At 34.3% G+C, this 12,240-nt stretch overlaps 1 protein-coding gene and 1 pseudogene across 2 annotated transcripts; one reads left to right on the top strand and one right to left on the bottom strand.

Moving 5' to 3' along the window:
* Positions 1-21: 21 nt before the first annotated feature.
* Positions 22-3,905, top strand: LOC105628592 (RCC1 domain-containing protein RUG3, mitochondrial-like; annotated as a pseudogene). Its single transcript, XR_016320417.1, has 6 exons — positions 22-379; positions 929-1,066; positions 1,255-1,448; positions 2,572-2,700; positions 2,855-3,010; positions 3,314-3,905. The product of XR_016320417.1 is annotated as an RCC1 domain-containing protein RUG3, mitochondrial-like (transcript).
* Positions 3,906-4,958: 1,053 nt separating this feature from the next.
* Positions 4,959-8,264, bottom strand: LOC105628593 (plant intracellular Ras-group-related LRR protein 4). The gene is made up of 5 exons (XM_012210042.4): positions 7,887-8,264; positions 6,993-7,662; positions 5,878-6,791; positions 5,593-5,786; positions 4,959-5,292 (listed from the first exon to the last, which is right to left on the bottom strand). The coding sequence occupies exons 2-4, from the start codon at positions 7,636-7,638 to the stop codon at positions 5,637-5,639; spliced, it is 1,710 nt and encodes a 569-aa protein (XP_012065432.1). The 5' UTR covers positions 7,639-7,662; positions 7,887-8,264; the 3' UTR covers positions 4,959-5,292; positions 5,593-5,636.
* Positions 8,265-12,240: the final 3,976 nt, after the last annotated feature.

Here is a 12,240-nt window from a genome sequence, read left to right as displayed (position 1 = left end):
TTTTTAAGCCTTATCAAGGAAGTGGGGGTGGAAACGACAGCGTTTGCATTGAAATTAGTATTTTATTAAAAAAATAAATAAACAAAGATTTAAAGATTCAAATTCTTAACCCATTTATTAAAACCAAAAAAGTTGGGTCAACAAAATTGAGAAATGACACGTCTTAGCCGCCGTCTCACAGCATCCTCGGCCGCCACTTCTCCTCATCGTCCGCCGCCAGAAAGAAGGTGCCCATTCTCTACGAAAGCCCAGAAATCAAGGACCAGAACCGGACGTCGTGACACTACAGCTCCTCTCGTGGGGAAAAGGTGCTTCTGGCCAGCTTGGTGGCGGCATCGAAGAAGTACGACTATACCCAGCTCCAGTGGCCAATCTTCAGGTATTACCGTCCTCTTTTAGGCTCTCTCCAACCCCAGGCCAACTTCTTCTCAAAGATAACAAACAACAAGTGATTGAAGTGGGAATTTCTTGTGGATTATTCCAATGTGCATTGCTTATAGATGGTAATTTATGGATTTGGGGAAAAGAGGATGGGGACGTTTGGGCTTTGGACACAAGAATCCTGCGTTTGTTCCTACGCTAAACCCTAATTTGGATAACGTTTGTTGTATTGCTTTGGGCGGTATCCATTCTGTCGCCCTCACTTCCTTAGGCCAGGTCTTTTCATTGTTAGTACTTCTAATAGCGCCCTTTTTATGAACTTGAATTGTAAAATAATTTTTTTTAACTCCATATAAAGTTCTGATTTTTTTACTCTACGAAGAAATCCATTGGAAGTTCTGATGTTTATGCAAGTAATGCTTGACACTAGGACATTGCATGTATTGTTATTGACGAGTTGCAAGTATCTATTTCACTATATTGACCTGACTAGGAAGTCGGTATACATAACTTGATAGTGTTGTGTCATTAAAATTGAAGCTTGCAGGGGTTATGGTGGTTTTGGTGCACTGGGACATTCTGTTTATCACAGAGCTGCTTCCTAGATTAGTTGAAGGCGCTTGGAATGGGGAAACAAAGCATATTGCCACTAGTGGCACACATACTGCTGCTGTTACTGAATCAGGTTAGTTAATCTTTTCTTGTTCATGTACTGAAAATAAGTATTCTAATTTTCTATGCGAACCTTAGGAATTAGGATATAGTTCCACACAAACTCAAAGTTTACCTGTTAGGCAAGAAATGGCCATGGCTTTTATAGTGGCAATTTGGCAATGCTTCTCTCTGTTGATTTCAGCAATCATTTGGATGTAGGGGAACTTTATACATGGGGATGAGATGAAGGTGATGGTAGGTTGGGCCTTGGCCCTGGGCGGGCCCAAATGAAGGTGGTGGACTTAGCATCCCTTCCAAAGTCAAAGCATTGCCTGTTCCTGTTGCTACTGTTTCCTGTGGTGGTATCTGTACAATGGCACTGACGGAAGATGGGCAGATTTGGAATTGGGGAGGTAAGGATATTACTTCCTTTTGCGTGAACTTTATGTTCTTTTTCCTTTTCTGTATTGCAATATAGATTCAAGTATTTGATTTAATTTTGAAGAAAATATCAGGCACTAACTGTTGATTCAAATTCTTGCAAAAATAAAAAAGGTTAGTGTAGATTGAATTTCCAATTGATTGGATCATTTTTTCTCCATGGTGAAATAATATCATGTCCTTACAGTCATCTTGTTTTCTGTAAATAGCATAGCTATCTTATTGTGGAGAATGTTTTTTCCTTTTTCCAATTGCTTCCAATAACTTTGGGGAAGGGTGGAAAGATGATGGGCAAGGATAAGAAACTTCCCACCTTACAAGTCAATTGCTGACTTTCAAAATCACAACTTATTTGCTGTAAATTGTATATATGTTTTTTATGTGGGTTGCAACGTTTCTTATTAAGTCATTTTCTTCTTCCTCTTCCTTTTCTTTCTTTTTGTCTCTATATTTTGAAATGTTGCTTTCTTGATTATGAATTATGCCTTAGATTCTTGATCTTGACTCTTGTCAATGGATCAAATATTATCCTAGGCATTATTTGCTTCAGTGAGTGATTTTTTTGTGGCAAATGCCCTGTTCTTAATGTGCACTTCACTTCAAAATATATAGTTTTTTTTTTTGGGGGGGGGGGGGGGGGGGGGGCGCGGGGTGGAAGGGGGGTGCGCAAAAATAAAATTCTTGGGCTTGCAACCGTAAGGGCATAAGTTTAAGCCCCTTGAGAGTAGCTAATTTATGTCAATGTGTGTATATGTCAATGTGTATATGCACTTCTTCGAGGTCTTTCATTTTTTAGGTACAATTTAAATTTTTGGATTTAGTTAGTAGAAAAGCAATCATTCATTTTTAAAAAAAAGGAAGGAAATGCATTACTTATAGATAAACAACATGCTGCTGTGAGGATTTTTTTTTTTTTTTTTATCTAAATCGAGGCAGAAAATTTTTAAGATCTAATATATGAATAATGAATGTTAACTGCCGCGATCTGTTGATGCTTTGCTACTTTCAGAGCTGGAATAAATTTGTATTTGCTTCACATTTTTTATGATACTGAATAAATAAGTCTAATTATAGCATTTTTATCTTTTTGCTCAGCAAATTCAAACTATGAGCTTGGAAGAGGCGACAAGGTTGGTGGTTGGAAACCAAAACCGATTCCTAGTCTTGAAGGGGTTCGTATCATTCAGATAGCAACTGATGGATATCATTCTCTTGCTTTAACTAGTAAATGACTGCAAAATCTCATTAGTAAAGCAAGAAGTCCAAAATTTTTCGTCTACTTCTTTTCTTCTCAATTTGACTTTTATTCTTTCTGCTCCCTTTTGATTGTCTAGCATAATTTAATACTTTTGTGATTCCTTCTTGCTCATTATATCAGATTAGGGGAAAGTTCTTTCATGGGGCTTTGGTGGACATGGCCAGCTGGGCCACCCTTCAATTGAAAACCAGAAAACACCAACAGTAATTGATTCTTTAGCTGATCAACGTTTTGTTTATATTGCTTGTGGAGGTTCATCTTCAGCAGCTGTAATTGGTAAGATTCATGTGATCTAAGTAGCCTTTTCCCTTTACTTCTAACATATTCTATTAGTTGATATTATCTTACCGTATGGTGAAAATTTGAAGTACTGTGCTTTCATTTATCTTCATCAGACATAGATTGGTCAGACTGAAATTTTACATCTTAAGATTTAGTTGTGTTGAAGTCGGTTGCTAGTTGCAGAATTGGGACAAGTTTAAGGAATTGCACTCGCTTTGCGTTGAAGTTCCTGAAGCAGAATTTTTATTTTATTTTATTTTGATGTCGTTATAAACTGCTGTTTTTTATTTTGAGCAGAAAAAGGGAAGTTGTATATGTGGGGAAATGCCAGAGACTCTCAATTAGGTGTTCCTGGTCTGGCAGAAGTTGTATATGTCCTGTTCAGGTCAAGTTTCTAATGGAGGATGATGGCTTGGGACCCCATAACGTGTTGTCTGTCGCTGTTGGTGCATCTCATGCAATGTGTTTGGTTTCGAGATGAAGATGCTAAAAATAAAATCAATCTTATGTCTGTTAAGGATGCAGATTCTGCAAGGCTACAGAGGTTGAATCTTTTGCGGTAGATCTTTAAGGTTGATGCATTGTAATCATTAATGACCTGAGTCAAGAATGATTAGCAAATGAGAATTTTGCATAGACATCGGAGCTTCTTGTGGTTTTATCTCCTTAATGTGTCATTTACCGCAACTCTATTCCATCTCGTAAGTTTGTATTGTCTGTGTTTCTTACAGGCATAGTTTTTCTGTCAGGCAAAAGCAGAGTTCATGTTTCGAGTTTCAACTAACCACAGGTAGAGAACTTGAGTTTCTTACTTTTATGAATTGGAAGAGAGAATTGATGTAGAAACCTTTGAAGTGATGAAATTTGATTGTTGCATTTCTTTCTGTAATTTCATCAGCAAAGATAAAGAAATGGCTACAATGTAAATTTATATGATGTGATCGACTCTAATATCAAACTTTTACACATGCATTCATTTTAAAAAGGAAATTGTTAAAGCAAACCAAAAGACATGAAATGGGAAAGTTAAAAGAACAAACACAAAGGTGAAACCTTTGCCCTCCTTTTACCTTTAAAGTTAAGATAAAAACAAAAGTATCTGACTTTTTAAACATAAGTATCTAATAGTGAATTTAAGCAAATGCAGAAGGATCTAATAGCGAGTTAAGCAAATGTTAAGAACTTTAGAGTAATTTCTTAAAAATAAAGGGACAAATGTTAAGTAGGATCTAACTTTAGCTACCTAACAATTGTTTTTTCTCTATCTGAAAAGTTATGTGAACCAACCAAAACAAAATTAATCAAAAAAGGGAGTGGATATACCTCATGAGAAATCAAAATAAATAAATAAATAAATAACCCATATGATACTAATTATATATATATATATATATATATATATATCCATTTATTGGATAATGATGCCACAATAAAAATTCTCTACATTCATTTGCCATTATTATTTAAATAAAACATGATAAATAATATAAAGTCCAGCGAGGCCATGCACATGTAAATGCTTTCCGAACATATGTTGAATACAGACAAATAAAATAAGCATTCATTGTTCTAGAGGGAATATCAGATACAAGTTGGGGCTAAATAAATTATAAAACGCGAGATAGAAGAAATGAATCAACATCTGATTTTTCTTGTGGCTTTTTTTTTTTTTTTTTTTTCACCAATTCAAACTCTAAAATCAAAATGACTACGTAAATACCTCAGCATGACTCTCTTCCGCCGCGAACGTAATGTCATATCAGCTGGTAAAGCATAAAAAACCGAAAATTCATAATTGTAATGTCACTGCTTACATCAGGTGCGAACCGACAGTTAAGACATGGAAAAGTTGACCATATAGATGCAGATTTTACTATATGTTCAGTCTTCAGACACTAAAAAGACAACACAGATTCTGATAAATTCTATAGAATCTAAAATCTGTTGAAAAGAAAGAGATTCTATTGAAATGATGAAAATGAAAAGTTATACTTCATACAACAATGATGGACAATGGACATACAGAGCAGTATATTCTTCCCCTCCTATCTAGCCGGTTGAATTATACACCTCATTACAGTTCAAGAACAGCAGATACAAATGGAGTAAAATTGAACCAATTATATAAAAAAAAAAAAAAAAAAAAAAAAAAAAAAAAAAAGTAAATCTACAATTGAGGAGAAAGAGTAAGAGCTATGTTTTACAAACCGAGTCCCCTTTTTGATGTTTTCTTTTCTGTTGCACTGAGATCTCTCTCCTTTACAACTGCTAAAACCCTGTAAGATACCGAGAAAAGAAAAACAAAACAAAACAAAAGCACATGAGTATGTCGCAGTGTGACCCCAAAATCTGGCTCAGTAATAGCTGCCATTTATTTCAATTATGCTGACAACCCACCCCCTCTCTGCCCTTCTTTCTTTTATAAGCCAGCCTAACCATTATCTAGAGATACATACTGACAAAGACAGCTGACCACAATGATTTGAAAAGACCTGCCTTAGTTTTTGTGCAGTAACAGAATTACATGATTTGAACTGTTAATAAGTTGGAAAGGATGAAGTGTATCACCAACTTACCAACGTAAAAGTCGTGTTACGTATCGTTTTACAATTCTTGCAACTCAAGCTTTCACATAGTCCATGCTATTGCGCTTCCTTTTGTTAGACTTTGAAGAAAAGAAGCAGATCTGCGCCCAGCTCTTTTTCTGCTTTGTAGGCTGTGTTTTAACATTCCTCTTCTCAAAAAGTTCGGCCATGTACTGAACAACTGCCTGAGGAAACCAAGAATGGAAAAATGAATTAGAACTGAGGTAAAACAAATAATATTCTACTTCAAAACTTAAAAGTTGAATGATTCTTTACCTGGGCACCTTTTTCAGCTATATGTCTTGGTGGCACTTCTAAAGGATTTTCTTCTGCACGTAGGACACGTAGACGTGTGAGCATCCTGAAAGAGTCTGGAAGGACTCGTATCTGGTTATTGCTAATGTCCAACTCTTCCAGATTCTCAAGGTTCCCAATAGACCTTGGTAGATATTGTAGATCAGCAAAATTGTTTCCTACATTCATCTTCACAAGCGAGGTAGCGAAACACAAGCTCTCAGGCACTGACTCAAGCTCATTGAAACTCACATCGAGCTCCTTCAGGTTTAATAGAGATGACATAGTTGTAGGTAATTGTTTGATGTTATTATAACGGACAGACAGAAACTCTAGGGTTTCTATCTTTCCTACAGCTTCTGGGAGCGCCTTAAGCCTGTTATAATCTGCACGAATCTCCGTTAGTGAAGAACAGCGACCAATGGTGTGTGGAATTTCTTCAATGTCATTCGTCTCCACGTTTAATTTCTTCAGGCTAATGAGTGAACCAATAGATTCTGGAAGTGAAGATAGACGATTTGAGCTCAAATCAAGTTCCTGAAGGCGTACCAATCTGCTAAATGTAGCAGGCAGAGATGATAACTGGTTAGCCCTGAGGTCCAAAAAGACTAGGCTAAGAAGATCTCCAATAGATTCTGGGAGTTCAGAAATCCTGTTGGAATGCAAATCCAACTTTGTCAAAGAAGAAAGTCCTCCAATAGTGGCTGGCAGGGCGACAATCCTGTTCTCTGACAAGTCCAAGGAAACCAAGTTTGACAACTTGCCAATTGAGTCAGGTAGCCATTCAATCTGATCCATCAACTTGTTTTGGAGATTGAGATCTCGAGTGCCTTTCTTGGCAGAGACTTCAATTAAACTAGCAAGCTTTATTAGACTCAACTTATCACCATCTTGACCTGCAAAAGTTATACAGCAAGGAATGAAAATCAGAAACTACAGCAGTCATCATTAATATTAGGCCGACCGTGCAGAGTAACTAAATTGCCAATAATTCAGAAGAATCCCCAGAATGGTCGTAAAGCAAGCATTTTGAACTACAATAAAAAGAATCAAACAGAACGGAAATAAATAAAGAAACTGAAAAGAATCAAACTCACTTGAATTAGTTGCAGTAGTCTTTAGAGTGGAATCCACTATCTGAGGCTTAGTTCCTCCACTAATTCCATCAGAGTAAAATGACGACTTAGCTTTCTTCACATAGCTATCATCTCTGGTAAACAATTCTGTCGTCCTCATAGGATTTTGCTCAGAATAGTACACGTTCGGCGATGCAGTAATAGATGATTTACCAATAGAAGAAGCCGCCAAACTAGATGTAGAGAAACCACTACTGGAAACTGTGGAAGCAGAGCCATTAGCATAAGTAGACGAAATAGAAGGAGAAGAAGCAGAAGAAGGAGGCAAGCATTTGGAAGCTCTCTGGATATATTCATCGAATAGAGCGTGAATATTTTCGAGATCGAGCAATTTCAAGGCCTCCCTCTTCTGCTCTCTGCTTTGGAAGTAAACCGAATTCTTCTGCATCTCTTGCAAGATAATAAATAGCTCTTCTGGTACATCAGGGCTTTTGGTTTGCCTAGAAATGGCTTCGAGTCTGGACTGGTCTTCTTTGTCCACGTTTAGAATCAATGCCTTAGCGGCCTCCACCTCGTCCAGTCCTGGTCTCGGCGGCAACGATCTGTGAATTCTCATGATCTCCTCGACGGCCTGATCGACGGATCTTATAGACGACGTCGTATCCATTTTCCTTTTTCTGTACTGGAATTCCTAAACCAAAAAAAGTCATCGAAAAGCAGTTCTTTGAGACGAAAACAGTAGAAAATACAAATACAATTGAATGAAAATTCAGATTGAGATCACACAGTAAGAATCTGCTTCTACAAGTTTCTAGAAGCACACTTATAAAGAAGAAGAAGATCCAACGTATCTCTGAAAAGGAAGCAATTACAGCAAGTACCATAAGAGTGAACAAGAAATCGAAATGAACGAACCTGAATATGGAAGAGGTATTGAATTGAGTTCTGAGAGAGAAAAAAAAAAAAAAAAGGAGAAAAGAGGATAAGGGGAACTGGTTTTTGTTTAGATTAAGTAGTAATTAAGTGAAGAGTGGTAGAACGTAGGAGGTTCGCCTGAAATCCAGAGTCTCCTGCTTCTTCGTCTTCTCTGAAATACAGCTATTCCCATGCTAAGCTTCTTCTTCTTCTTCTTCTCCTTCTTCTTTCTCTTCGTCTTGTTTGGCGGATTCTTATTTTTATAATTTTCCTTTTCAAAGAATGGATTTAGAAATTGAAAGAAAAACCGTGAAACCGATTATGACTGATCGGTTATCAACAGAAAAAACTCTACTCACCCTCCTCTTTTGTCTTATTGACTTTTTTCCCACTTTCACCCCCCCCCCCCCCCCCCCCAATTGAAATGGATAGGAGCAAACCCGGTTTTTGCTATTTCCAATTTAACACTCATGAAGGACTAATTACAAGCGATGAGAAAAGGCGTTTTTGTGAAATCATCAAGTAGTGGGAGTATTATTTTCAGGATTTTGTATGTTATCATTGTTATCTGGACAGACAATCTCAACTCATAATTTAATACTTGAAAATGAGAAAAGCCTAGGCTATAAAACTTGCTATTTTTGAATAAATTTTATTTTAACAATATTAAAATAATATTCAAAAATATATGGAACTACAGCACTAAAATTTACTATCAACATGGCAGGTACAAGTCAGTTATTCTGGTTTCTAATCAAAAATCAAACCTTGGCCATCGATTTGAAAATATAAAAAGTTTTGATTTTCGATTTTCGGTTTGGTTCATCTCATCTATCCTCCTGGCTTCAAACCATGTTTGAATAGAAAAAGTACAATCGTATTAATATATCTTGAATGATCCACATTTTAGAATTAATTAGTGTAATTAGTGTTCGGCTTAGTCATTTCAAATTGTAGGTCTATTTTTAGAAGTAGATCTAATATAAAAGTTAGATGGATTCGAAAACAAGCAATAAAGATGCTCATTTCCTTATTAGAGTATCCGCATATATGCTTGTATTTAAAATTGGGATTCTATTCCTGATTACTTGTTAATGAAACGAGGTATTTTATGCTAAAAAAAAAAGTTATGAAAGGTAAAATTTTTAAATTGGTTTGCACAATACATGATCAAGTTGATTTCGAAGAAATAGATTTTAGAAGTACTATAATTAAAATAGAATTTCATAATTATAATTATAATTTCAAATATATCATCATAAAAATGAAAATTTTGACTTGAACTAAACAATATAAAATATCAATTTCAGTTTTAGTCATCTCGACCAGCCATAACACATAATTTAATGTCTAGGTTAAAAAAATCATGAGAAACTCTGAATTTTAAAATTAACATTATGACATATATATTTCATTTTTATAATAATTTCACATCTCGTCATACTCGTAACAGTAAATTTTAAATTTTTTAATTTTATATGTAAAATATTAATTTGATGTATGACTAATATAATTTTTAAAATAATAATTTTCAAATTTTAAATAATTTAATAAGTGTTTAATCGATTAAATTTTATAAATTAAAATATTGTTTAATATATAAAATTTTATAAATTAAAGCATTTAATAAATTAAAATAAAAATATAAATTATAATATAAATTTTTTCTGAAAAAATTACAGGAATCGATTTGTGAATTAAAGGCGTGAGAAAATTTATTTAGGATGTACGAGGTGATTCGAGAACATTCCACCATGAGAGGAAATGCAGCATTGTGACGTATAGAGCGTGATATTTGGTGGAGGGAAGATAATAAGCGAACGCAGCAAGTAATAGATGGTGGCGGCCGCAAGGGCTAAAGGAAGGAGATAAGGAAGGAACTGTAGATATTGCAAAATGTGAAAGGAGAAAAGTCAGGGGCGAAAAGGTAAAAGTGAGGTGAGAGCGTCATTTTCTAGCAACAGAAGGGAAAGGGAGTTGAGTTGGGGTGTGGGCTGCAGTAAATGCAGTGTCCAGATGTCAACCAAGGAGATAGTGGACACGTGTTCTGTTTTTTATTTATTTATAAAATATAATAAAGAAAAATACTTACCATTTGATTGTCCAATCCAACTGTATCCAGCTGGCATTGCTTCTCACGCCATAACCGTTTTCACTTCAAAACTTTTTTGTCATTTCATAATTTTTATTATACTGTTATTAGAATTCAATTTATCAGATTTTATTCTTAGAAATTAGAATTACTAAAATATTTAGTTAATTATTATTTAACGTAACACTGTGGACTCAATCTTGAGACCACTGACCTCGGATGAGCAAACTTGAAAAAAAAATCAAAAATCAAACCGAATCAAATAATTTTTAATTTGTAATTCGCGTTTTCAGTTTTTGATTTTAATTTCAGTTTGAAAATTTCCATGTTTTCCTCTTTTGGTCTTCCAAATTCATTATTTCAAAATATTTTTTTTCTGAGTAAAATTGAACTGTTTGACTAAATCGATTAGTTTTGTTTGGTTTCTAAATTTATTTCGGTTTAGTTCGATTTCAAATAATATTTATTTAAAGTTTTTGCAATTCGGTTCGGAACTGAACAGCCTGTTTGCACACCTCTATCCCCACCCTCTCATAAAAGTAAAAAGATCAGATCACACTTAATTAGTATTTTATATTTATTTTTTTCATATCCTAAATGTAATATCCTCATTTGTAATATCTTCAATGCTATTAATATTGAAGATATGAACATAAAAGGATAATATATCAACCAAGATGTGGAAATTCAATAGTAATTCATATTAAATATGATTCACACTGAATCAACTTTCAAGTATTTACAAATTTAATTTTTCAAAAAAAGAAAAAAAATACAGGCAAATTGAATTGTAATTTGAATATTTTAGTTTAACAAATCCATTTATGCTTTAGTAAATACTTACATTAAATCTATTTTCTTATTTGTTAAATCAATTTTAAATCTAAGAAAATTTAATTCAATTTATCACCTCGTTCTATATTGTCCTTAATTTTGCTTTTAAGTAAAACATATTAAAGGATTAAATATTTATTTTCAAAAGTAAAAAGGGGTAAAGTTAAGAAAATACACTATTTTAAGGGATACAATTAAATATTTTCAGAAATTTAGAGGGTAAATTTAAAAAAAAAAATTAAGAAAATACCCTTAACCCCTCGATTTGTGAATACGTTTATAAATGAATTCTACGACTATAAATCATTTTAAATATAGTGTAAATCCATGCCTTTTTTATCATATTTTTTTCCTTAAATTCTTTGCCAAATATTGAATTATTTTGATAAATTTGTTTATGAATTCACGTTATTTGAGTCATAAGCCAGGAGTGAGGAGTCACATGCTGTGCTTAATACCGGTCCCTCACCATCTGCTGCTTCTTTATATTTGGTGATGGCGACTCCTACATCGAGACTCTTGAGCTCAGGATGCTTCCTTCCCCTTCTATCTTCTGCCATTCAAATATGTCTAACCTCTCTTTTCTTTACTTCTATATTTGCTTTTTTTATTTATTTATTAGGAGGCTCAATAAACCGAAATGCCATAATGGATTTCATAATAACAATAACCTATCACTTGACTCATCAAATGGATGAAAACTTTTGTGATCGAAAATATTCAAACTCGAGACCTCTCACTCCTCATATTGATAAGAAAATCAATCAGACCACACATGATTGATTAGTTTTGACTTAATTAATTAGCAAGTGGGGTTAAGTTTTTTCCACTTAATTTTTTCTAATTAAGTTTGGATATATTGAGGAGTCCACTAACTCGGATTAATTTTATCTCGATAAGTTAGTTTTTTCTTGACTTTATTAATATTAATTAAATAAATTAATTTTGCAAATAAAAGACAAACTAATTAACACTCTCCGGAATCCGGATACATATATAGGTAAGTCTGTTAGAGTGAATGGTGAAGTGGCTAACTGAAATACTGAATAACTTGAAATAAGCTGTTGGTGTTAGATTTACAGTGTTGCGTTGGTTGGGGCCCAAAGGAAGGAGCATTTCACACCCATTGGCTCATATTTTGTCTGTAGATGCCTTGGCATGGCAGCAAGGCAAGGGCATGACCCTGTTCTTCTTCTTTCATATATCATACATACATGTCCCTTTCTCTCACTAAAAGAAAATCATGTGTTCTCAAGAGCTTTTCATAGCTGGAGCCTGAAGGCCATTCATCAATACTCTTTCAAGGATTTCCCACACGAACAAAATTTAATCTTTTTGCCCTCAAGCAAGTATAATAGCTTGACCAATGGCCACCCAACTCAAGAAAATTAGGAATTTATCAAATTCTGGATATTTCCTTTGTTAAAG

Source organism: Jatropha curcas, chromosome 4 (assembly GCF_041381405.1).
Source record: "Jatropha curcas cultivar XTBG-Jc1 chromosome 4, XTBG_Jcur_1.0, whole genome shotgun sequence".
Lineage (NCBI taxonomy): Eukaryota > Viridiplantae > Streptophyta > Magnoliopsida > Malpighiales > Euphorbiaceae > Jatropha > Jatropha curcas.
This window is presented reverse-complemented; position numbering and strand designations above follow the sequence as displayed.

Bases quoted from the DNA above. Each gene is read 5' to 3' on its own strand.
- LOC105628593 (XM_012210042.4), bottom strand. From the start codon at position 7,638: ATGGATACGACGTCGTCTATAAGATCCGTCGATCAGGCCGTCGAGGAG. The intron at 6,792-6,992 runs GTGAGTTTGATT...TAACTTTTGCAG, and splicing joins GACTACTGCAACTAATTCAA to GTCAAGATGGTGATAAGTTG. The intron at 5,787-5,877 runs GTAAAGAATCAT...TGGTTTCCTCAG, and splicing joins TAGCTGAAAAAGGTGCCCAG to GCAGTTGTTCAGTACATGGC.